The sequence below is a fragment of the Lissotriton vulgaris genome, chromosome 1_1 (genome assembly GCF_964263255.1).
Source record: "Lissotriton vulgaris chromosome 1_1, aLisVul1.2, whole genome shotgun sequence".
In the NCBI taxonomy this organism is placed as follows: Eukaryota; Metazoa; Chordata; class Amphibia; order Caudata; family Salamandridae; genus Lissotriton; species Lissotriton vulgaris.
In genome coordinates, this window is record NC_141685.1 from 899,948,036 (window position 1) to 899,973,778 (window position 25,743).

The 25,743-nt window shown below is 41.8% G+C and overlaps 1 protein-coding gene across 1 annotated transcript in view; it reads left to right on the top strand.

Moving 5' to 3' along the window:
* The window catches only part of LOC147748140 (intercellular adhesion molecule 5-like), a 235,233-nt gene that overhangs the window by 86,967 nt on the left and 122,523 nt on the right, over positions 1-25,743 (top strand). The window contains exons 3-6 of the mRNA XM_086958983.1: positions 8,625-8,933; positions 10,109-10,393; positions 18,922-19,197; positions 22,857-23,099. Coding sequence (XP_086815109.1) covers positions 8,625-8,933; positions 10,109-10,393; positions 18,922-19,197; positions 22,857-23,099 — 1,113 coding nt within the window. The remainder of the gene's footprint in view (positions 1-8,624; positions 8,934-10,108; positions 10,394-18,921; positions 19,198-22,856; positions 23,100-25,743) is intronic.

Below are 25,743 nucleotides of genomic sequence, written 5' to 3' on the forward strand. Positions count from 1 at the left end.
AGTAACAAAAGAAATCAAGCTATCAAGGAATTAGCACATTTTAGAGGCTAGCAGGCTGCAAATCAAGAGTCCTGGTGTCTAGGGCACGTTGCCAGAAACAAAACGCAACATTCCCCTCTCCTTATCTGCCTAATGGGCCCTGAGAAAGCACAAGTAGAATTTTGGCCGCCCCGTAGGGTGACTTAGACCGGGAGGCAAGAAGTGTCCCTATCAGATTTCCAAAGATACCCCCAAGAAGGGCTAATGGCTCAAGAGGTTAGTGCAAGAAAAATGAAATCTTTGGGTGTGTGTGTGGGTCCCTTGCTCCAGTGAGGCTTTGTCCATTGGGGCCCTCAGCTTAGGGACAAATGCTGCTGACAACAAAAGTAATGCGCGCTGCCATGCTGTCGGCCTGAAATGTCCAGAGGCGCCCATCTCCCTGGTGACTAAAGAAAAAGGCCTTAAAGCTCCAAGGGCTGGCCAGATCCCAGGCAGCAGAGACGTTATCAGTGAGTCATTACAGACCATACTACGTGTCATTGTAAGATTTAGAGAAGTTAATGGTATTACATTGGCTTGTTATGAGATGTTTCTGCTTTCATTAATGTGGTTACACACTGACAAAAGTGGACTACCCCCCACAGGAAAAGAAAACGATAGATTTTCTTATAAAACACTCACCCACCAGGGTTGCCCCTTGGTGGCATGCTTCATCATTGGGTCCATCCCATTCTGCTGCGGAACGGGGCGTGCAGCGACCTAAGCGTTACGTTAGAGCACTTTTTTGGCATAGGCAATGATAAAAATGATGATAAATAGGAATGGGGGAGCCATATGTGAAAAGTGAGATTAAAAATACCTGCCTAGTAGGTGGTTTACTATTTATTCTGGCCTGTAGTCGGTATCAGGTGAGTTAGTCTGTACAGCCATCCGACCGTATACATTATCAATCAATCAACGGAAAGTGGTTCCTTGGGTGCGTTGTCGGAAGTCATTAAAAAACTTGTCAATAATTGGCATAAGCGCATTGGCAAAAGCAATGGGGTTAGTGCGCTCATTGGTTGTTGGGACTAGGGTGGGACTAGGGCTTGGGTTAGACTTTTAGTTGGAAGTAGCGATCAGAGCTTCTGGTGTGATTGGTTGCTGGACTGGTTGTGGAACTAAGAGTAAGGTTAGGCTTTCTATTGGAAGTAGGGACAAGGGCTTCCTGTGCCATTGGTTGCTTGGACTTGGGGGGGCACTACTGGTAGGGCTAGGGCCTCTATTGTACATAGAGATTAGGGTTTTTGAACTGGTTGGGTGCTTGGACTAGGGGTGAGATTAGCTGTAAGGTCCTTGTCTCCTATTGGTTCTAGATTTTTAGGACTAGTGTTGTGATTGGATAGTGTTAGGGCTAGGGTTCCCATTGGCTGACGGGGTCACCTGATTACTAGGGCTATAAAAGGCCAGGCTTAGGGCGTCTCAGCCCGGGCGGTGAGGCTAAGGGCAGAGAGGACAAGGGCAGTTGCCTGTTTGAGTCTGTTAAGGGCGGAGAGGACAAGGACAGTTGCCTGTTTGAGCATGTTAAGGGTGGAGAGGACTAGGGCAGTTGCCTGTTTGAGCATGTTCGAGACTGGTCAGGTCCAGGGCCAGAAATGCTGCCCAATATACATACCTCCATTATGCATCTATATACTTTCAATGCACTTATGGATCTATATATTTATCACTTTCTTCTAATTTAGCATTTCCAATGCACTTCCCTATTTCTCAGCCTAAACTTCGCTCAATATATCCTCTACATCCACTCTCTCATTTAACCCCAAACCCCATACCACTACTATGATCCCCAAAATAACCCTTTCTAGACTCTCTCCTACTCTACCCCTCCTTGCATCACCTTACACCTCTTACTATACCATTCCCCCAAAGCAAACCTTTCTAAACTCTTCCCTCTTTTCTACCCCTCCCCAACCCTTCTCAATCTAAATAACTGACTAACATATCCACCACTAAAATTACTTTCATGTTTCACCATACTTTTTCAACACTAATCCTGATGGGTTCCAGAGTAGCATGCTACTTGCCCTTCAAAATCCCATCAGGGTAGCAAGCGCTATATAAATGCAACCCTCTTTCCCTTCACCATCCCGCCACCTACCCTTCCCTACCCAAATAACTGAATAACATATCCACTACTCAAATTACTTCATATTTTACTATACTAATTTTCAACACTAATTCTTTATGAGTTCCAGAGTGGCTTGCTACTCGCCAGAAAAGCGCTTCAACCTCCATCAGGGGTAACAAGTGCTATATGAATGCAAACCTTTCTTCCCCCTTTATCTCTCCGCTATCCTTCTCACTCCAAATAACTGACTAATATCAACCACTGAAATAACTTTCATATGTCACCATATTAATTCATCACTAATTCTTTATGGGCATCCTGAATAGCATGTTTCAACACCCCATCAGTGGTAACAAGCGCTTATATAAATACAAACCTTTTTTTCCTCCTCTATCCTTCTGCTATCATTCCAAATAACTGACTAACCTATCCACCACTTAAAATGTACTTGCATGTTTCACTATACTAATTCAAAACTCCATGGATCCCAGGGCAGCGTGCTACCTGCCGAAAAAGCACTTTGACGCCTCGTCAGGGGTAGTAAGCGCTATATAAATGCAATTACAATACAATACAATACTATTGAACGGTGTGTCTCTTTCCTCATAGTGAACACCTAAAGGTGACAAGACTACACCTCTGCCATTTCAAACCTACCATTTAAGCCAGCAGTGCAGCCCGTGCACCTCAATGGAGCGCGAAAACTGTTCCATGCACAGGCGCCATTTTGAAAGTGGTCCATGTTCTAGTCTTTTTGTAGAGCAAGGATGCATTGGCCACCTGTTTTCATCGCATTTACACCCCGGAGTCAGCCAACGGTAATATGCAGCCCCCGGCTGCTAATCGTTGGTTTGAAATGGGAGAGGTGCAGACTTGGAGTGGAAAGTGTGGGCATTTTGTCACCTTGAACCGCTTCTTAAATATTTAAATACGGATGCATATTTCGGATATGTCGGGACGGTCCTGTGTTGTACTTTTATTTTTTTAGAGAGTGACTACAGGTTTCCCTTTCAACCAGAGGAGCCATGATGCAGAATATCTGTATCATTTATGTATGTGCTGTTATTTTACATGCATAGTGTGCTCTATGTTTGTTCATTCACAATGATTACATGTTTAGCCAGTCACAAGGCTGATTTAGGTTACACTATAAGAGCCCACTTTTGAACACGCTTTTTATATTTTCTCTTGTATTTTGTCACCTTGAGGGGTTCACTATGAGGAAAGAGACATGACGTGTAATAGTAGTAGTAATAATAGTAACAGTGATTGATAATGGATACAGCCAGATGGCTGTACAGACCAGCTATCCCCTTGGGTATTTTACAGAGTCACAAGTAGTAGCACCAGTTGCAAGAGGTAACACCTAATAGGGGCTGTATTTACATATATATTTACTCTTTAGCATGCCGTGTATGTAGTTAATACAGCATAACAGGAGTGGTGTAAGGGAGTTAGTTTCCTTAGTCCAGATGATAAGCCTATGGGTAGGGTTTGAAACATGTTGAGGCATTTAGAAAGGCAGGCACAATATTGCTTAATTATCTACAGTTCCCCATGTTTTTAACCACACCAACTAGAGCCCAGAATAAATAGTAATTCAAGTCCTACGCAGGTATTTGTAAACTCACTTTCCACATGTGACCCCACCCACTCCTATTTACCATCATTTTTATCATTTGATATGCCCCAAAAAAGTGCTCTCATGTAACCCGCAGGATGCAGCATGCCTGTTCTACAACAGAACGGAATGGAAGCAAGCATGCCACCAAGGCGCAACTCTAGTGGGCGAGGGTTTTATAAGAAAACCTATTGTTTTCTTTTCCTGTGGAGGGTTAGTCCACTTTTAACAGATGGGCTCTTTTTTGGAATTTACACTTTGGTGGGAGGACGAGCCCCTCTGACTTCAGTTTCCTCTCTCTACCCCTTTTTTTAGATGAACAAAACACTGACAAAGCCAGTAGGTCTGACTTTTCATAATTACCCCCATTGTTATGTGCCTAGTAGATATGGTGGTGGTGTGTAATTATCTTAGGATTCTGGGCTCACTAGGGTGTGAACTGTTAGTTGGGTTTCACCATAGGTATTTCCAACAGTTGACATGTATATATTTGTAAGTTAATGCATAGTATTGAGTAGTGTGTGTGCAATAGACTGTTTTTCCTTTTATAAGTAAAAGCACTGACCAGGCGGTGATTGATGTTTCTTGGATGCAGGAGGATTGAGGTATTAGCCCACACCTCCTCCCCTGAGTAGTGCTTGCTCTGCTTTCCTACCCTGAGAGAGTCAAATGCTACAACGGGGTACTTGGTTCCCAGTAGACAGAAGGTTGCAAGCTTGGTACTTGTTGAAGACCCACATCCTTCACAACTATTTACCTTTCTTAAATTGTGTATAAAGATTTTTGTTTTATAGGCAGTAATATGTCTAATAACCTATTCTGAATAAAAAATGGCTTGTGTGGCTTGAGAATAATTCACTAGGATATCACTGTAATTCTTCTATATCAAAAGGGTCTACCATCTAGAGTCTTTCTTGAGAGAAAAATCATAAAAACGGCCTCATGAGATGTAAAAATGAATTTAGAATATAGCATCTCTTCAATGAGAATGAGAATCTCTTTAAAAGGAATATAGGTGGACCAGTCATTTGCCATTTCCTGTACATTCATAGTGGCTACCAAATTCCTCACTTTCCATACCCATTTCCCATTCTTTAGATTAAGTATTAATCTCTTCCCAAATCAATCCTTTCAAAGACTGGATGAAAACCTCCCATGCCAAAAAATAGATCTTTAAATATTAGGGATGTTATTTATGGGCCCGTGCGTCAATTTTCCGCCACCAGTGCGTCACTTTTTGTGACGCACCAGCGGCGTATAAAATAGGCCACGTTGAGCCATATTTACAAAGTGACGCATCTAGGAAGATGCATCACTTTGTAAACCTCTGCACCACATTATACCTGTGACAGGTATAATGTATGCAGTGGGGGCATTCCAACGCAAGAAAGGGTCATAGAAGTGACACAGTGAAATCTATAAGATTGCACTGCTCCAGTTCTAGGACGCAAATGCATTAATATCTTACGCCTGCCTTATGGTAGGCATAAGACTGACGCAGGCACATTTAACATGGGGCTAGCCCATGTGTAATAACCCGTTGCGTCACTTTTTTGACACACTCCAGCAATGCGTCATTTTTGCGCCTACAGATACGTTAGAAATGCTGACGAATCTGTAACTCCTTGCGACATGATGCGTCATATTGTAAATTTGATGCATCATTAGTCTCACAAGAAGGGTGCAATGAAAAGTGATGCATCACTGTTTTCACACAGCGATGCATCACTTTTCATAAATGAGGCTCTAGATCTCTAAGGATAAGACTTGTGATTGGGTCTAAACCTCTGAGATAGGGTTGCAAACGGTGCAAAGCCTCTGAAGGCACATCAGGTTTGCACAAGTAACTGATAAAATAGTGTTAACCAGATTGGGCGTATATCCTTTTAAGGGAGTATCAAAGAGGCAGCTTTATTTTGAATCACTGAAAGATCACGCTGAGGACTTCCACACTCTTCAAACCAAGATCCAAAATGGTATTACGTGGGTGAGCCGTCTCTGAAAGTGTTATTAAGAAGCCATGTACCTAGTATTCAGTGTTGACCACCAGATACTGTTTTGTGAAAAATCACATTTGTTAGCCCCATTATATATGTCTAGAACATGAAGACATCGGTGTGGGTTTACCATGGTACAATGAGATGCTTTGGTCCAAGCTGGGGAAGGAAAGGTCCTACTTTGCTCTCCTTGTTCCTGTGCATTGCTAAACATAAGCCATAAACTGAGGTGCCACCATGCAACTATGTTTCAGAACTTAGTAAAGCTTTTGCTTGAGAGGTGGAAGCTCTGACCCATTTGCCCATGCATAATCTTTGAATGGGCAAAAGAAACACTTTAGAAGTTCCCCAATCCGCAAGTATTTTCTAAAGGACGCTTCTGTTCAGTCTATCAAAGGTCACTTTGTAGTCAATAAAATAAAATACACCTAAAGAGGGGTCCTCATGAGGTCCACATAGCAATGGATCAAAACTGAAATAGTAAAAGGGAGGGATGTATGACATTACAACGCATGCTTTTACCACGCATGCTTTCACATCGCAAGTTTTACAACGCATGCCTTTACAACGCATAGTGTTGAGTGAGGGGTGCTGGATAGTTAATAGTTTAATTTACTATTCCAACTCCAGTCCCCGTGGATAGTAGGGAAGGTGTTGGATAGTAAATTAAATCTTTTCCCTATCCTAGAGCGCCCCCAGCGTAATGCGTTGTAATGGTTTGCGTTGTAAAAGTTGCGATGTAAAGGCACTGCGTGGTAAAAGTTGCGTTGTAAAGGATGTTTCCCAAAAGGGAGGCACCCGGCTAACGAATTGCATACACATTTCTACACCTCACCGCCCAGAAGGACAATGAAGCGATGATTAGCTAGATGGCCAGCATTCCACTTTTTCAAAATGGGATTAAACAGAGCTCCCCACAGGATTATGATACAACATGCTTTATGGAGGAAAGTTGAGGAAATTCGGAACATCGATTGAACCAATAACTATGATCATGGTTGACGACTAGTCATGGTAGACCTTGAAGTTTCAGCAAACCTGAGGAGCAAAATACAGCTATCAAACACCCCTCTTTATTAATTGATTTACACCTTTGATAGTTGAGGGAATAGCTCGTTTTTGTTTTCATAAAGTGATTCAGTATTGCCTACCCACATTGCCTGAGGGATAGTGTTTCCCTCAAATGAGACACACAACTTGTTTAGAGTGTTAATAAAACACCATAGTGTTGATTTAGTATGCTGGCTGTCCAGGTTGTCCTATTTGAGTCTATTCAAATATTCAAACAAATTTCAGCAACTATGTTTTCTATGTAGTATAAAAAAATACATAATGTGCATTAATACTTTTTGCAAAACTGGTCTAAAAGTTTTGAACTTTTGTACTGTACTTGTTTATGTGTCTGTTTCATAACATTTTGTGAAACATTTACGTATTAATGGTTTTATAAGGTTATAGATAGAGAGAGGACAGGTGGGTGGATGTATAGACAGGATTAAATCTGGCGAAAACTTTGTTTCTTTCTTTTCACAAGCAGCAAAAATGTTTGTATAGAGGAGATTTTGCTTTCGGTGCAATCCCAAGAAATATGGGTGTAGTGAAGGTGGTTTTTAACCTCCAGTTAGCAAATTTAAACCAGCTTATTTTGCATAAAAATGCAAGTGTGCAGAATAGGTTACAACACCATTTGGAAGACGTGAATACCCACATAGTAAGGCCTTTCCTCTACTCCTTTCATGAAACACCCATGCTCTGGTACCACCCTACATTTAGTCCTGCAGAAAATCTTTTTCTGTGGCACTGTGTTCCTTTTTTGGGAGTAAATGTCCACATGTCTTGATTCTGCAAGCAAGGAGGTACAATTTGCAACAGTTAAATGGTTTTATTGGTGCATCTAAGTTGAACTCAGGTATGCAAAAATATTTTAATGTAACCTGTGGAGAAATTCCTCGAATGACATTATCTGATGAAGTGTGAAAGTAGAGGTTAGAAGCAAGAGGCCTATTTATGAAAAAGTCACGCAGCAAGTCACCTTCCTGCACTGAACTGCGTGAGAGTGAAAGGGCAGGAACGCACTCTATTTAAGGCAATACAGCACATTCCTGTCTTTTGCTCTGTGCTGGTGCACTTTTGGCAGCTTAGCGCCAACGCAGGCACTCTTACTCCATGGTGCAGAATGCAACACACATAGAAAGAGGAATTAACAAGGAGAAATAAAGATATTCATCTTCGTTACTCCTCTCCGTGAAAGATATATCTTTTTGGCGCATTCCCAGGTCTGGTAAATTTGGAAATGTGTCAAAAGCCATGGAATGCCTTCCCAGGGCAGAGTAAGGCAATGCAGTGAATTGTGCTCCGTTGCCTTACTCCAGATTTATGAAACCACTCAGGGCCACGCAAAGTGGCCTTGCACAGCATCATAAATCTTACTTAAAGTGTGTGTTGTGCATGCATCACGTTGCTTTGTGCAAATGTTACACAAACCATCTCGTAAATAGTATGTTTGGGCCAGCTTTCTACAATTGACCACTATTGCATCTCTTCTTTACATTCTTATGTATTGGGTTACTTGTAAAGCACTTTAGGCAGCTCTAAACCACCTCCAGTCGATGGGGATGGAGGGCAGGAGATGTGAGAAGGATCGACCAGGCTGGAAGAAGAAGAAGGAAAAAGTTCAGAGCAAGTGAGAGAGGAGCCTTGTGAATGGAATTATCTTACATAGAACAGTACTTCACTGACTGGCAGAACAATAGGGCATTATAGTTTTCAAGCTTTGACATCTGGTCAGATGGGGAGGGAGATGATAAGTTGGGAAGCGAAGAGGCACAGTCGGAATTTTGTCGTAGGTCACCACAATGTAAAACAGATCTGGTGATATTACATGAATGCAATATTGTACTATTCTGTCCCCTCTTAGACCGCCCAGAGAATGTGAGCATCTCCGTACCCCCATTGATGCAGGTGGGGCATCACTACTTTCTCACCTGTAGAGTGCAGGCTGTTGCACCGATGGAGTACTTCACATTGTTCGTCAGGAAAGGGAACACCACTCTCCATGCGACACACTTTCTCTCCCATGACTCTGGCAATGAAGGAATCATCAACATCCTGATCATCGCACAACGAGCTGACCACCGAGCGGAGTACACTTGCCTTGCCCGCCTCGATCTCACACCAAATGGAGAGCTCTTCGAGAAGTCTGCCAGTGTATATGTCCACACTTTTGGTATGTGTGCACCTTGCATTGGCTGAATGACTCTGCCCCTATCCTGCTAAGCTTAGGCATCTTCTCAAATCCCTGCATGTCAGCCTATTTCTGCTTCTCACTTTGTTGTCCCCCTTTTGGCCTTTTCGTTTCTTAAAATCCTCCATTGAACCTTGCATGTTGATTACTATTTGGGGACTCAACCTAAGTGCATTGTGGGCGAAGATTAATGGCCTTAGGCCACTTCAGATTTTTGAGGAACAGACAAGGCAATGGAGAGTCAAGGAGATAAAGTGATTTACCCAAAACAACAAACTGGAATACATTCCAATGGGCTCTGCCCCAGCTACACCAGCGCTCGAAAGTTAGGGGCCTGCAGGAATATCTCAGGCTTACCCTAGTGGTTCAGCTCAGATCTTAGCTAAGGTGTGAGCTGACCAACACAGATTCAGAATTATAAGGATACCCATAAAACACAGTCCAAACGGATCTCATACATCTAGTGACAATCTCGAAACAACTTGGCCTAGATGCTGGTTAACCTCCACAAAAAAACAGACTAGAGCATTCAGATTAAATGGGTAAACACAGGTACATAGAAAATAGTGTCTCACTGCCAAAAAAATAAACGTTCTTTAATGTTAATATGTGTAGGGGTGAAAGTTCTCTAGAAGTGCAAGCCTATCATTCAGATTGTGCCTCAGAGAGGAGCTTTGTCTGAGTCCCAATAACTGAGTAATATTATTTGTTGCTGCTCACCGGCTCTGATGAATTCAAAAGTAGCAATCCTTTACCCCTTATCTGAATCACTAAAGAAACAAAGCAATTCTTTTTGGTAATCTCCCTGTTTAGCAGATGTTTGGCCAACAGCATGTAAAGTGCGTGAAGGATTGCTTATTTATAATGTATGGGTACAGCCTGTCAACAGAGGTGGAAAGTCCATTTCAAAGCTGAGACATTTCACTGTTAGTAGGGTATCATGAAACTTACATTCACCACCATTCCTCCACTGCACCTTTCCAGGGGTCTCAATCCTAGTAAAGAAATCTCATAATTTAAGAATGAGCCTGTCCTCCTCTCTCAAAAGTTATTCGAAACAGGAAGTGGAAATTAACCAACTTCCTGTTTCCATAAATTCTATTTTTATCAACGAACCCATGTCTAAAGTCATCCCTCTCTTCAATTTGTGGCTGCAGACCTACCAAAGGAACCCATTATTAAAGTCTTGGAGTTCATGGAGTTGGGATCAGTTGCGATGGCCACGTGCGAGGTGGCGGAGGCCTTCCCCCTTGAAGACGTGGAGGTGGCCCTACTGTTTGATGGCACGGAGTTGAACGTCACGGTGGCCAGGGAGGGTGACACGTTGACTCTGGAGGGTGCTGTACCATCTGACAGGTCTGGGAAGCACATGCTGGAGTGCCGAGCCACAGCAAGCCCTACAGAACAAGCCAAAACAGTACAGCAGTTTGTTTACATTTACAGTAAGTGATTTATTTATTTTTATCTGTGATATAATCGGCTCCTTCAGAGATTAATAATATATACCTCTATTTTATTTTCTCCAGCAAAGTCGCGCTTATAATATGCTATAAAAGCTAAGCTATACTTGTAATCAAAGATGAAGTAGTTAAAAAAGACACAGATGGTCACCTTGGAACACATACAGAGGGGATCTCTGTGAGCCACTGCCTGAAGATGATGATATTGATAGCGCAGGGGAGGATGAGGAGATGGAATGAGGGGGAGAAGAGACGGGAGGGGGAGGGGCGTTAAGTTCAGCGGGATATGCGAGCCCTACGAATTGAAATGCTGACGAGTTTATATTGGCTAGAAGACATGTAAAATGCCATATGATGCTTCTATTCACGCAGATGTTATAAGTGATTTTTGCCAACGAAAACGTGTCATGACCCTTATAGTTGTAAGTTGTAAATCAGAAAATAAGAAAAATTTGAAAAAGTTGCCCAAATGGTTGGATGCAGCTGAATGTTGAAGCTGCACTGACTAATGTTTACTCGTGACTGCTTAACATGTGATGGCAACAATAAAAACAAATTAAAAAAAAAAAAAAAGACACAGATGAGACACTTAATTGACATTCAGTCATTATTTTGAAAACGAAAAATCGAAAGGCAGCAAAAACGCACATTTAAACATCAAAAATCCCCTTGGAACAAATTCCATATTACAATATTTTAGAAGCAATGGTTCCAATCACTTAATTTTTTTTTACTTAAGTGACTATAGAAATGTTTCAAACCCAACAAGATGAAATTTATCTGGTTCAGAAAAAATCTAGATCCCTAGGCGGTTGGTGAATTTTGTTGCTGAGATGCAAACTCTGCTAAATCCACTTGCGTAGAAATTTATCTTGTAGAATGGATTCTGCATTTTGTTTGCAAATATGTTCAGCTGGAAAGATTTTGAGGAATTTTGTGCTTCCTGCAGAATACCGCCCACACATGAGTTTGGGAACCACTGAAATTTAAGTAAAACAAATAAAGCAGACCTTTGGGGTGTTTTCGGTTCCATGACTCAGGGAAAATATTGACCCAGGCTTATTATTTACAAACGTATACACTGTGAACAGTGGTTGTGGCTCCCTGTGAGGCGTGGTCTGTTTCCAGTGTCGTGACAGCGGCATGGCACATGTCTGTAGCACTCCCAGTCTGACTCTGTTCTAAAAGCCACTCCAAGCAACTCTACTGCACTACTCTGTACACCACTCTATTCTACTCGAATCTACGCCACTCCACATCACGGTACCCCATGACACTGTATGCCGCAACACTTCATCCCATGACACTTTATGCCACAACACTCTGTCACAAAACTCTAAGCCACGACACTCTACGACACTATACTGTACGGCACTCCACTGTATGCAACTCTTCTATATATGACTCTAAGACACCCCATTCTATGATACTACACTCTATGACACTCTCCTCCACTGTACTCTAGGACACTTCACTCAACGAATCTCCACTCAACACTTCACTCTACGATTTGAAATGCATTTTCATTAGCAAAAAATACGAATTGAAATTGAATGAAAAAAAACAAATGTTCATAATGAGCCATAGTTAGGAAAACTATTTATAATTTGTATATAAAAAAAATATAAACTACACAAACATTAGAAATTCTAAGGTTATAGGTATAACCCACCCGAAACTTTTTATAACTCGCACACGCCTGTAAAGATTGTTGTGAACTCACTAGGCATACTAAATCAACTATAATTCAGCCCTCTGCCATGCCCGGTGATTTTATGCTATCTGAGATAGACTGTTAGAAGTTATATAATATACAAAAAAGGGGACTCCTAACTCTGATCCCACTAAGATTGCGAATATCTTCAAGGACTTTTACGAGAAACTTTATGCTAAGAACATGCACGTAGACAACGAAAAAATGAAGAAATACCTCTCCAATTGCACACTCCCAACGCCTACGGCCGCAGAAAGAGACTCCTTGAATGAGCCGATCTCTGAGTCGGAGGTTATTAGCGCGATCAAATCCCTCAAAAAGGGGAAAGCCCCTGGACCTGACGGCTATACAGCACAATTTTATAAGACCTTTGCCCATATTCTTTCAACTCCTCTCCTAGAGGTCTTTCACGAAATTAGCAATACAGGTAAAGTTAAGGGGACTATGGCAGAGGCTGTAATTGCGGTAATACCCAAAGAAGGCAAAGACCACAAACTCCCCAAAAACTACAGGCCTATCTCACTGATAAATTTAGATTGTAAGCTCCTAGCATCAATTTTAGCAAATCGCATTCAAAAAGTCCTGCCGTCTCTAATACATCCCTCGCAAGCGGGTTTTCTGAAGAACAGGCTCTCGAGCGATAACACGAGAATCCTGGCTCATGTCATTGAAAAAGCGAAACTCTTATCCACACCTACCGTCGCCATTACACTAGACGCTGAAAAAGCGTTCGACAAAGTAGACTGGGCTTACTTAAATGCTGTACTACATAAATTTGACCTGGGCCCCATATTCACTAAATTAGTCATGTCCCTCTATGCCTGTCCCTCTGCTAGAGTACGAGATGGCGGCGCTTTTTCCTCCCCATTTGGTCTAGAACAGGGCACTAGACAGGGTTGTCCATTATCCCCGTCCTTATTCCTCCTGGCGATTGAGCCTTTTCTATACTACATAAGGGAAAACCCTAACATCGCTGGAATCCGGTTCGCTGACTGTACAATTAAACTCACGGCTTATGCAGATGACGTGTTGGTCATGAGTGAACAAGCTGACAAGGCTATCCCGGCGCAAATGTCCACAATAGAAGAATTCTCAGCTGTTTCTGGATACTCCTTGAACAAGGATAAAACTGAGGTGAAGTCATTGAATAACCTATGTGATAAAACCATCCTGGGCGACTCTGGGCTTACCTGGCAGTCGAAGAGTTTTAAATATTTAGGACTGGAATTTGAAAAGGACTTGATATCCACCTTAAAAATTAATGAAGAGCTGCTCTACAAAAAAATACAAAAGCTATTAGACGGCTGGTCTCCTAAATTCCTATCGTGGTGGGGTAGGGCTGAAACACTAAAAATGATGATCAGTCCTATGGTAAATTACATGGCATGTATGCTCCCCATGACCTTCACGGAGGACTTTTTACATAAAGTTGATAAATTGATCTCGGGTTTCTTGTGGAAAGGGACGAAACCGAGAATTGCCATGAAAAAATTGCAACTCCCAAAGCTTAAAGGGGGATTAGGATTACCAAATTTCAGAAACTACCAGTCCGCCTTTCTCTGCAAGCAGGGAGCCTCCTGGTTTATCGAAGACCCTGTTTACACGCCCTTATGGGTCAATATTGAGAAATCCATCATAGGCAAAGCCCCGCTCTCCGCTGTCCTAACAATGGACCTCTCACACCTCACGAACTCTAAATACATCATGCTCAATACCAAGAGAGCACTTCTGCGGATAGATCGCGTTCACGCCACTGGTCAACAAATCCACAATTCCTCCTCTGCGTCTTTATGGCGTAACCCGTCTATTAAAATTGGCGGATCGCCCATCATATGGGACCACTGGTCTGATAAAGGTATTAATGTGGTCTCTGACCTATACGAAAATAATATGCCGCTGCCATTCTCGACTCTACAGGCTAGACACTCCCTGCTACCGATCGACTTTTATGCTTTCTTAAAGCTAAAGTCAGCCTTATCCACTAGAGCATTCAAGCTAGTGACGCCTTGGCTAAAAGCTATGCTACCACACTTTCAATCCTCTGGACATTTTGTCTCAAAGATATATAAACTACTCACGCCAACGGCCAACAAGTCGATGAGGCGCAATGAGATGAAATGGGAATCAGAAACAAACAACACTGGAATAAGTATAGACTGGGTCAGGATACATGCATCAGCACTCACACACAAGGTATCACCGATACTATCACAGACCAAATATATGATTATTAACAGGGCGTTTTGGACCCCACAGAGACTATTTAAGGTTGGCCTGCGGGACACACCGAAGTGCTGGAACTGCTCCTCTGGTATTGGTGACCTCCCACACATGCTGTTTGATTGCCCCATGCTTCACACCTTTTGGACAAAAATCTTTGACTACATTGGACACACGTTTGACATACATCCCACAAGGGAATTCATCTACATTCTCCTAGGAGCCTTAGATCCATCACTAAAGGGGGACCATGATCGCCAGCTCTTGGACCTTCTACTAACATTAGCATGTAAGGTGATCCTATGCAATTGGAAATCAACAGGTGAGGTCTCCTTCAACGCATGGAAGGAGTGGCTGTCCTGCATTAGGGGCACTGACAATCCCGCTTTACACTCATCACCATGGCAGGTCACCAACAAAAAATTATGGTCTTCATTGGACCAGGCCTCCTTCACCTTTGACCCACCCTGAAGATCTAAATGATGAGGTCTTTACTCAGTGAATTGTAGGGTGCATGCTGCATGAACTGTAATGGCTATATCTTGTGCTCACGGGCTTGACAATCTTATAACCATAAAGCGGGAACGATGAAGTGTAAATGGTACTATATGACTTGATTTAGACGGAGGGCTCTACGGAACTATATACAAATGTGAGTATGCAATGTTGGCACTTTATTTTCCTTTAATGTATACGCATTGTTTTATGTATAATCCATGTCTGATTGCGGTATCTTTGTAACATGACTGTAACTCTTCTGATGCCTTCTTGCCGCTATCACTTCTGTTACCATTTCTGTTATTTTTCAATAAAAATACGATTTGAACTAAAAAAAAAAAGAAGTTATATAATATACAAGATATAAACAGTGCATGGAAAAGGTGCAAGCTATAGTTGATTTAGTCTGCGTAGGGGGGTTCAGAACTGTACAGAGGTGCGCGAGTGGCACAAAATGCCAAATCACATCTTTTGGCCATTTTGAAGCCTAGAATAAGGCTCGAGCCTCTGAAGAATGTAGGAGAAATTATATTATTATGACTAAAAAAATCACTTTTTCGATGAAAGAACTTATTGGTCTCTAAGTGTTATTCCTCCACCTTGACATCAGAGATCCCTGTAAAGGCATACAAGTTTTAAAAATTCAGGTTGAAATTGACTGGACTGAGCAAAGGACATCGATCCAACAATTTGACAGTAAAAAGGAAATGCAGCTTAGACAGTCTTGTTGTGAAATATGATATGGAGTATATATTTCTGATTTGTTAAAACTTTTAAGAATTCAGAAACATACGGTCTGACTCGCTTTTAAAAAATGCAATCAGGCATAGGCAAGATGTATTAAAGATGTTGGTGCTGCAAAAATAGCAAAGTGATGAAAGGGTGCTTGAATTCATCTTAGCCACTGAATTAATTTGAGCCACTGACGATCCTTCTGACCACATTCTAGTCCATTGTATTTTGCCACTGAGCCACTGTAGACAGTGTCCAGCCCTACGTAAATTAGTCTTGGCCCAACTCTAATAGGTAAAGCCCAGCCCGCTCTTCCAGTGCAAGATCACTGCAGACAGAATCGCATACAACCGCAGACCAGTTTCGCCTATTTGAATAGTAGTGAGATGCAACTTGAATCCTCTGGCACAGTGAGCATGGGATCCACATCAGGCAATATGTTTGTTTGTGTTAGAGCCCCTGTTGTTACAAACAACGTGATGGAAAGAAACATTTGGGGAGGGCCTTGTCTTGACATTCGGGCTGGACTATTCCTATTGGAGCAGGACAAAGGTTGATTTTCATGTGGTTAGTCATTTGTGTAAAGTGACACATTGCAAGAAAATGAGAGACTGGAATGTGGCCGCAGTGATTGCCATTGAGTGATACTTTTGCCAACATTCCACCCTTCACCTCTCTATTTTCCTCACAGTGAAACCCAAAGTGTGACTGGTATGCCCAGATGTGGGTCCCATGCTCGGTCTACCACACAACTGAAGCTATGACTTACTGATGAGTCTAGCTATAATTGAAACCAGTAAGAAGTTGCTTACATTTCTCTTCTGAGGAGGGCTGGCTTGGAAGTTTGGGTTGGACTGTTTATTGGTGCTTGAATGTGTAGTAGGGTGAAGATGCTCATGTTTTACCAATATAGGTTATTTTATAGGCTATGGATGTCATTTTTAGTGTTACAAGTTTCAAGTTTGTTTGTGCCTAGTACAAAAATGTGCTCTCTATGTTATAAGTAATTGCGTAGTTGTCTGGTATTTACTTTTTTGTTGTAATACTTTTCTCCAGTATGTTGTCTATTACTGGTTAGATGTGTGACTTGGTCTTACGCATGTTGGGGAAGTCCATTGACTTATTACTTGTGCTTTTATGGGGGGCTTTGACATGCATATTGAGGAAGTGCATGTTTTTAACCATAGATAAAAAAACAAATCAAATCAAAAAGGGAGAGAGAGGTAATGTTCTACCGTGGACTCGACCTCCTTTCTTATATAAGTAATGAAAAAAGAGTCCACCCGTACGCAAAGACAAATTAGCTATCTTTCCAGGGAACCTCTCACCTTAATAATAATTAGGTAGACCAATAAGGTTTTGTTCTAGAAGTGTTTTTTAGAATTATTAAATTTGATCCTGAAAGCTTTAAACATGTAGACCAGGAGACACACACCCATCACAGTGTGTTACTCTGCTCTTCCCCGTTTTAATAATATCAGCTACAGGAGTCAATAAAAGCTATTTTGCACGTAGCCAAATATTTTTTAAACTCAAGAGTTTGACCCTCCCACTCTTATCACTAATCCCTTTATAGTCCACACCATACAAAGTGCCCTCACGTCTTTGTCGGTCCCAGCACGCCGCGTTGCGCAGCCGGCGAGAAGAACCCGATGATGAAGCATGCCACCAAGGGACATTTTAGTGGGTGAGGGTTATTTTAAGAAAACATATCGCTATTCTTGAATACTGTAAAGTTCCCTGGAAAGATAGCTAATTTGTCTTTGAGTACTGGTGGACTCTTTTTTAGTTACTTAACCATAGGTAAGTCAGTCAAGGCCACATGCTGGTTTCATGTATATCTTGTTATGGTATTTATATTTATTTCGAACACATCACCAGCAAGGCATCCTGGTGCTGGTTTTCCTGTCACCTATCCAATTCTGGATCATGTGTGGCATGTGTTGTTTAGGTCTTCAACACACTGATTGTGTTTTTTTTTCTCATGTCAGACTAGTAGCAAAACGTAGGCACATTTTCTAGTACCATGCATCATGCTATTTTCATGTATAAGTCGGTGGCATGTGTCACACCTTTACTCTACATAAGTCATGATGCCCGCTGTTTGGCACAGGTGTTTCACCTTCGGTGTCTTTAACCCCTTGGATGCTAATGACAAGGGTAACTCGTCATGAACTTTCCATTCATTTCAATGGAAAATTAATGTAAATATTAATGGTGCCTTAGCACTGAAGGGGTTAAGTTATGGGCTGCTTGAGAGTCACATGCATTGCACCACCTTCTGTGTAAATCACAGGCAAGTTCTTGGTCGCAGGCAAGTTGTGGGTTGCATACATAATTTTTTCGGGCTGTGTGTCGTTCATGGGCATACTACTGATTGTGAGCAACACTTCAGATTAAGTGTAAATCATGGACAGACTATGTCGTCCCATGTTGATTGTTCTGGTTACATTGGGTTGTGGATGTGCTCGTCTGTGTCTTGTGTTTGTGCTCCATGCTATGTACAAGTCATAGGCAGACTGGGTGCCTTTGCTTGCTTCCTATTGTGTTTTGTTTTGTGTGTGTGTGTGTGTGTGTGTGTGTGTGTGTGTGTGTGTGGGGTGAAGAATTTCTAATTGCGCTTCTTGGTAAAAGGATCATGTGTTATGGGCATTGGTGTCAAACACAGAATTGAACTACCATAAAGAATGAGCACGTTGCCTTCTGTACTCACCAGCATATGACACAAACAGCGACAATGTTGACTCAAATGCATATATCTATCATACTTAAATATCTCCTTACAAAAAAATCTTCTTGACGTGCATTTATTGTCACTGTCAATGGTTTACCACAATATACCCAAAACAGGTAGTGAGTGTTTTGGGCTGGAGTTAGGACTTTCAAACAAGTTGACATTTACAGGGAGCTATTTTATATAAGTCCATGATTTTGGAGGTCTAAAATGTGCAGACAGGCCTAGTTGACATATGGAAGAGCTACCTACATCTCTCATTTTAGGGAACAGGGCTTTTCTGCCCATTCCTTGACACAATTCATTTCAGATGCTAGCATTGCATGTACATGGTATTTAACTTTTGTACTACTTGGTGCTGATGTAACATAAGTGGATATTTTAGGCTGTTGGTTTGAGAGTTGTGAATGATTCCTGTTAAAGGGTAACACAGAAAGGAGCAAAGGTCAATATCTTCCCGTAAATGGAATAGCAGGGCACAAAGTAAGCACATGCATGGATATGCACTCTTTTACATTGTAGAGAGATAATATGGAAATAAACATTTTTCAGGCTACACTCACATTCCTCCAGTTGAGGTACTAATTATCTTTCTTAACTCTATATTTATAGACTTTCCTGAACCGTTCCTGAATATACAAGATGTGAATACATTGGCTGGTCAAGACGTGAATATCACATGTGTGTTACCAGAATCTGACCCAAGCGAAGCTTCAGTAGTAATCAGGGGCAATACCACATTGAAGATTTGTGAAGGAATAACAGAGATTGTATGCAACCACATCTTGAGAATACAAAAAGAAGATCACAGAAGGAAAATTACATGCGAAGTCACACTGGGATTTCTGAATATATCAAAGACAGCGTCATTCGTGTTAAATGTTGCCTGTAAGTAAACAGCGTGTCCCTGGCTACCAATATTTGCAGTTTTCTATTGCCCAAGACACATGCTTGTTACGTAAGATCCCTCTACCATTAACTCACTTCATGAAACATTCATCATAATTGTCCCAATCTCACTGGTCTTCTTCATCGTTCCTTATGCTGACTTGTCAAGTGTAATTGCCTGTGTGTTCTCCAAGAAGAAGCTGACAAAATTCAGAGCATCTCCATTGAAGAGTTAGCCCAGATCCCAACAACCAGGAGGGGGCCCTTTGCCTTACTCAACTCACCAGTCTTTTCGGGGTGTTTGCAGGCCTCTACATATATTGTTTAGGGTCTAGGCATGTAGCATTTTAATCCTGGTGATAAATATGCACTAATACAGATACTTGCAACCAATTGAAGAAATGACATAGGGCCATATGAGGGAAGCCTATTTGCGCTCGCAAATCCTGAAATTCGCCGAATTTCAGCATTTGCGATCGCAATTAGGGCAGTGTGCTATGTAGCACACAAAAACCCACATGCAAAATAAGGAATCGCAAAATTTGTGATTCCTTATTTTGCTTTTGCCTTTAAGGAATCGCAAATTGCAATTCCTTAAATGCAATGTAGGAAGCACCCAAGTTGTGTGAATTTAGGCTTAAGGAATCGCAAAATACCACCAACTTTAGGTTGGTGGTATTTTGCGATTTCTTTGAAAAATGCACTTTTTGGCATTTATCAAAGTGCCATGTGGGTCACATACATGCCCTTAGGTTATGTATGTGGGCCACATGTACACACATGTTAATTTCAGGGGTGCAAAAGGGTGTCCTATTGACACTGTTACAACCCTGAAATTGCATTCTCAATTTGCGATTCTCTAATTGAGAATCGCAAATTGAGAATGTCTTCCTATTCATTCCTATGGGCCTGCTAGCCCTTAGGAATGAATAAGAAGGTAATCCTTATTTGCGATTCTCAATTTGCGATTCGCAAATAAGGAATAAGTGGGATTCGCCAAAAAATTTGCTAATCCTACCTACATTTCATTTTGCGATTCTCTAATTGCGATTCCCTAAAAATCGCAATTTGAGAATCGCAAAACAAAAATTACCTACATATGCCCCAGAGTTCCTACAAACTTATTAAGCACAAGTTCCTTGTAGGACGAATGTATACTTTTAAAACCTGAAGTCTATAGCCTCTCTTAGAGGATGAGACACACTTTTAATAGACCTGAACCCCATTTTCATGACCTGAGATACAGTTCAAAGAACTGATAAACCCCTTTAAGAATGCATTCTTGGATGACCTAATACACTCATTGAAGACACACCTCCTCATTGGAAATTCAAAGCAATTACTCTAAATCCCTTCCACACAGAAAGCATCTGACCTACTCATTGGAAAGGTTTACTTTTTCTGTGAAGATCTCATTTAGCCATTGAAGACTCAGTCAACTCACAGAAGACCTGACCCAATTATTGAAAACCCAACCCACTCACTGAAAAGAAAGGCAAATTATTGATGACATTCACTGATTGAATACAAGACATCCTTTTTGAAACCATGAGATTCTCAGCAATGTCTACCTACTCAATGAAGATGTGACCCTCTTTTTGAACATTTTATCAACTCCACAAATACTGTCAGTGATTTTAGAAGTCTACTGTTTTTTTCACCTCCTTCTTGGGAGCCAAGTACCCTAGAAAACTCCACCTTCTGCTAGGCACTCACAGTGTTGGAGGCAACATGGCTACTAAAAGCGTTAGCACATATCTTTTTCAGACTATGACTTTGAAGAACTGGATGTCTAGACCTAGAAGCAGCTTCAGAGACTCTGTTGGGCACCAGCCATGTAACAGACCTTTGTAATGAATACTTGGTCCACTGATTAAAAATTAAAGCCCACTCATCAGAGACTTCACAATCTCCATGAAAGCTTGATCAAGAAAATGTGGCTCAATGATTAGAGCGGCAGACCCTGATGCAGAGGTCTAGCCCGGGACCAGGGTTCAATTTCCCGCCTCGGCATGTCTTTGGCTCAAAAAAATTCCACGGACCTGATAATTCTCGCCTCGGTGCCTATTCCAATCATGGAGTCCCACTCTGCAACTCTGGGCAATAGCTTGCTTAATCTCCACAACGGCCCCCACAACGCTAAGGATGCCTGGCCTCCACCTTGGGGGTGCCCAGGAGTGGACGCCTCACAGGGAAAGCCAGGATGGGTTCCACAGCGGTATTCGTACAAGCACCTTGAGACCCTTGCGGGTGAGTAGTGCGCTATACAAGTATCAATTTACATTTACTTAAGACTCATAACAACTCAGTTGGTCCAATCAGTGAAGGCCTGACTCACTCGTTGAAGATCTGATCCACCCATTGAGATCCTGACTCAACCATGGAGTACTGACTCTCTGTTTGCAAACGTGAGATATGCATTGGCTGCTCAGTAAGCTCAGATTATGCTAGACCTACCCATGAAGGGGCTTGCCAATGCTATGAACACTTGACCAGATCATTAAAAAGGTGACCCTTCTCTCAATCATGACACATTAATTGAAGTTAGGATCAATTAAATGAAGATATGATTCACTCACTGATAATCAAATTTGCTCATTGAAGATATACACAGCTCATTGAAGACAAAGTCACTTCCTTGAACATGCTAGCCTTTTCCTGCTAACTTAGAGAGCCATCCCACTAAATAACATTCTGATACCCTCATGGACAAACTGAACCACCCTTTGACAACTTGAAGACTTAGTTCACCTATTGAAATGAAAGATATGATCTTCACCAGAATGCTGTGGCCAATTTATTTAAGACCCTGTCTGATCATTATGGTCCTCCTTGCTTATCGAACACCCATCCTTCTCCGAATCATTGATCCTTTCATTGTGGATGCCTGCTCAGTAAAAATGTGGTCCATTCGATTCGATTCGTTCACCTACTGACAGTAGTGTAGGGACAGGAAAAGGGAATGAGAGAGGAACAAAAAGGAAAAGAGTAAGATTGACAGAGAGAGGAATGTAAATAATGCCCAAGATAAAGATAGAAAATTCTAAATTAAACAAAACTATGGGGCTTATTTACAAGCCTCTTGCGCCACCAGTGCTTGGCGTTTTGTGATGCACCAGCAGCGAAACCTGCTGCCCCATATTTACAAGGACACGTAAATTCACCCTACGTGGCTTTTCGTGCCCTTGTAAATATGGCCCCTTTACATGCAACACATTGCGTGAAAGGGACGTGTCATGGGCGTTGCTGTGGGTGTTTCAACGCAACACCCATGGCTTCTGCCACATTTCCGAATTTACGAGAAATCATGAACCTGGAAATGCATCAGAATGCTCCACCTCCCCACAAATGCTCTAATTTCTCCTCATTTATTTCGTCTTTCTATGTGTGCTGCATTCTGCAGCACATATAGAAGTTTCAAAAAGCCATTGTATCATTGTAGATATGATGCATCCCTGTGCATTGGAATTAACAAAGCACTGAAAAGGCATATGTCTTGCAGCACTATGCTGTGTTAATTCCTTGTAAATAAGGCCCGATATATTTAAAATGACAGTTTGTGCAATCCTTTTTTTTTTTAACATATGTGCTCTTTTGCGCAGAAGCACTTAGGAATGTATGCAAGACAATTTACCGTATTTTCCTGTGATATTTTCTAGATGCACCTGATTTCAGTACCTCCCTTTGTCCCGCAAGTCAGACATGGAAGGAAGGTTCTTTGGCTGCCTTCTTCTGTGAAGCTGATGGAAACCCACCTTCTAATGTTGAATGCACCAAGGACGGAGGGGCAAATCTGATTAGTGATTGGACTGAAGCCACAAGGAACCAGTCTGGAGTCTATCAATGTCTGGCTACCAACATTCATGGCCACAGCGTTAAGAACATAACATTGACAGTTGAATGTAAGTTGTGTTTGTACACTTTTACAACTACTATACCTGTTTAAAAAGTTGTGAGACTCTCATTGTAGGTATGTTTCCCACAGCACTCAAGTATGCATTTATATACATTTACACCTACAGTTTTCAGGGAATAAAAAAACAAGCATTTACAATTCAATGGTTTCGCCCTTTGAAAAGTTTGAGCTATTGGCATTGTAATTGACAATTTTTTTTATTTATGTGTAGGTTTTGAAAATAAATAAATAAATGGCATTGTCATTTACAATGCCAATAGCTTAATCTCTCGCAAATGGGGCAGGGCCATGACAAAGTTGTTGCTTTTGAGTAACTACACCGATTTTCAAGAAAATGATATAATGTTACACTTAATTACATAAAATAGGGACCCGCCATTTAACGCTTTATTTTTAGCCCAAAATGATTCCAGCGCAGTACACAATTGTCAAAATAGCTGCTGACACTCTGGTTGTTCTCATTGTTTTTACGCACTCTCGCTATAATGGAGTTGCGAACTGCAGCATAATAATTATGTGATCTGGCGTAATTGTGTGAATTTCATACCAATTCCTGAAATGACAATGCTGTTGTTAAAATGTCGGCCGGGCCTAATTGTTACCAATGGTCAAAATTAAGTCCAGCCTTCCCATTACTCGCTCTTTAGGTGTGCCCGGAGATTTCACCAGTCGCCATCTTGTAAAGGCTGGTTGACGTGGGGCAGGAGCACAGAGTGCCGGCCCATGTGCCAAGAGTCACAGTGGCCGCACACATGCAGCCTGCAAACGTCGCTGTCTGGAAAAATGGTTGTCATTGAAATGGGTATCCCGCTAACTACGACCTGGCTAGCGCCTAGAGGCATTCAGCTGAACAGGCGCTCGATAAGTAAGTTGCCAGAAGTGCTCCGTGGCGTGCACCCGCAAGCACAGCTTACGAGAATGTTGCTCCAAATATTTTGTGGCAGGCCGGTTGTGCGGTTTGAGTTACACCCGCATTAGCGTCCCGGGGTTTCCAGGCTCCAGTGTCCGCAGGAGAGGCGGGTACTGGACCTCATAGTTACCTGTTGCTCTTGTCTAACTTTAAATTACTTGAGGGATTCCCCCTGCAAAATAAGAACTTTCTAAATAGTGCTCCAAACCGCTCTCCTGCCGCTTCTAAGCACTGTAAATAGCAGGTGTTCCGGTCACCCCATGTAACAGGCTCAGTTTGCCGACCTCAGAAGGATGAGAGGCAGAGAGGCGTACCTGGGAAGTGATCCTGTGTCTAGCATGCTATGTAGAAGTTTCTGCGGCGCAGGCATTAACCCATTGAGCTCTCTGCATCTTAAAGAGCTTGAGGCCTGCACAGGACCAGGGCACACGTCCCCTCAGGCCGCACCAAGGGCTGCTCTGACAACAACTCGGCACTAATCCGATTAGTATCAGCACTTTAAAACCCCAGGCACTCCGGGGAGAGGAGGGGGCGGCGGAGGAGGGGAGAGAGATGGAAAATAAAGAGCACGAAGGGGAGTGATAGAGAAAGAGGGAAGGAAGGGCGGAGAGAGGTTAATAAAGAGCTAGGAGACATTGTAAAAAAACAGAGGAGAGGAAGGGAGAGAGGGTAATAGAAAGATGGAATGAAAGGTGCATCCCATTACAAGTATATGTGGATTGCTTTGCAGTGAATTAAAATAAAAAGTACACAAAGATTGCAGCCAAGCTAGAATACCTTAGCTGAATTTGTAATAAATTCTACCGAGATCGCAGCAGAACATGAATATGGCCGATAAAGAAGTCAACAAAAATCATCACAAAAATGCGCACTCTGTTTGCATTATAGTAAACAAAGATCACAGATACACGTTAATCCCTTAGCTGGATTTGCTTCAAACTAAACAGACATCTCAGCTCAACGTAAAGACGTTTGATAAAAAAATGAAAACTAATCCCATTACAAATATGCGGATCGCTTTGCAGTGAATTAAATAAAAAAGTACACAAAGATTGCAGCCAAACTAAAATTCCTTCGCTGAATTTGTATTAAATTCGAAAGAGATCGCAGCCAAACATGAATACGTCTGATAATGTAGCAAACAAAATTTATCACAAAAATGCCCCCTCGGTTTGCATTATAGTAAACAAAGATCGCAGCCAAACATTAATCCCTTAGCTGGATTTGCTTTAAAGTAAGCAGAGATCTCAGTTAAAAGTAAAGCCCATCGAAAACAAAAAATAAAACAAACCCTATTACAAATATGGGGCTCGGTTTGCAGTGCATTAGACAACAAACTACAAAGAGATCGCAGGTTAACTAAAATACCTTCACTTAATTTGCATTAAATTAGACAGAGAGCGCAGCCGAATATGAATACGACCGAAAATGAAGCAAACAAAAATCATGACAAAAATGCGTCCTTGGTTTGCATCATAGTAAACAATTAATCCCTTAGCTGGATTTGCTTTAAAGTAAACAGACATCTCAGCTAAACGTCAAGCCCTTTAATAAAAAAAATACCATCACAAAAATGTGCGTTCGGTTTGCATTAAATTAGCCAAAGAAGTACATAGAGTTTGCCGTGAAACTAAAATTCCTTTGCTGGATTCACAGCAGATGATGGTGGGGAGCACCGCCTGTGTCTTGGTGTAAGTTGGTCGACCTCGTATACGCCGTC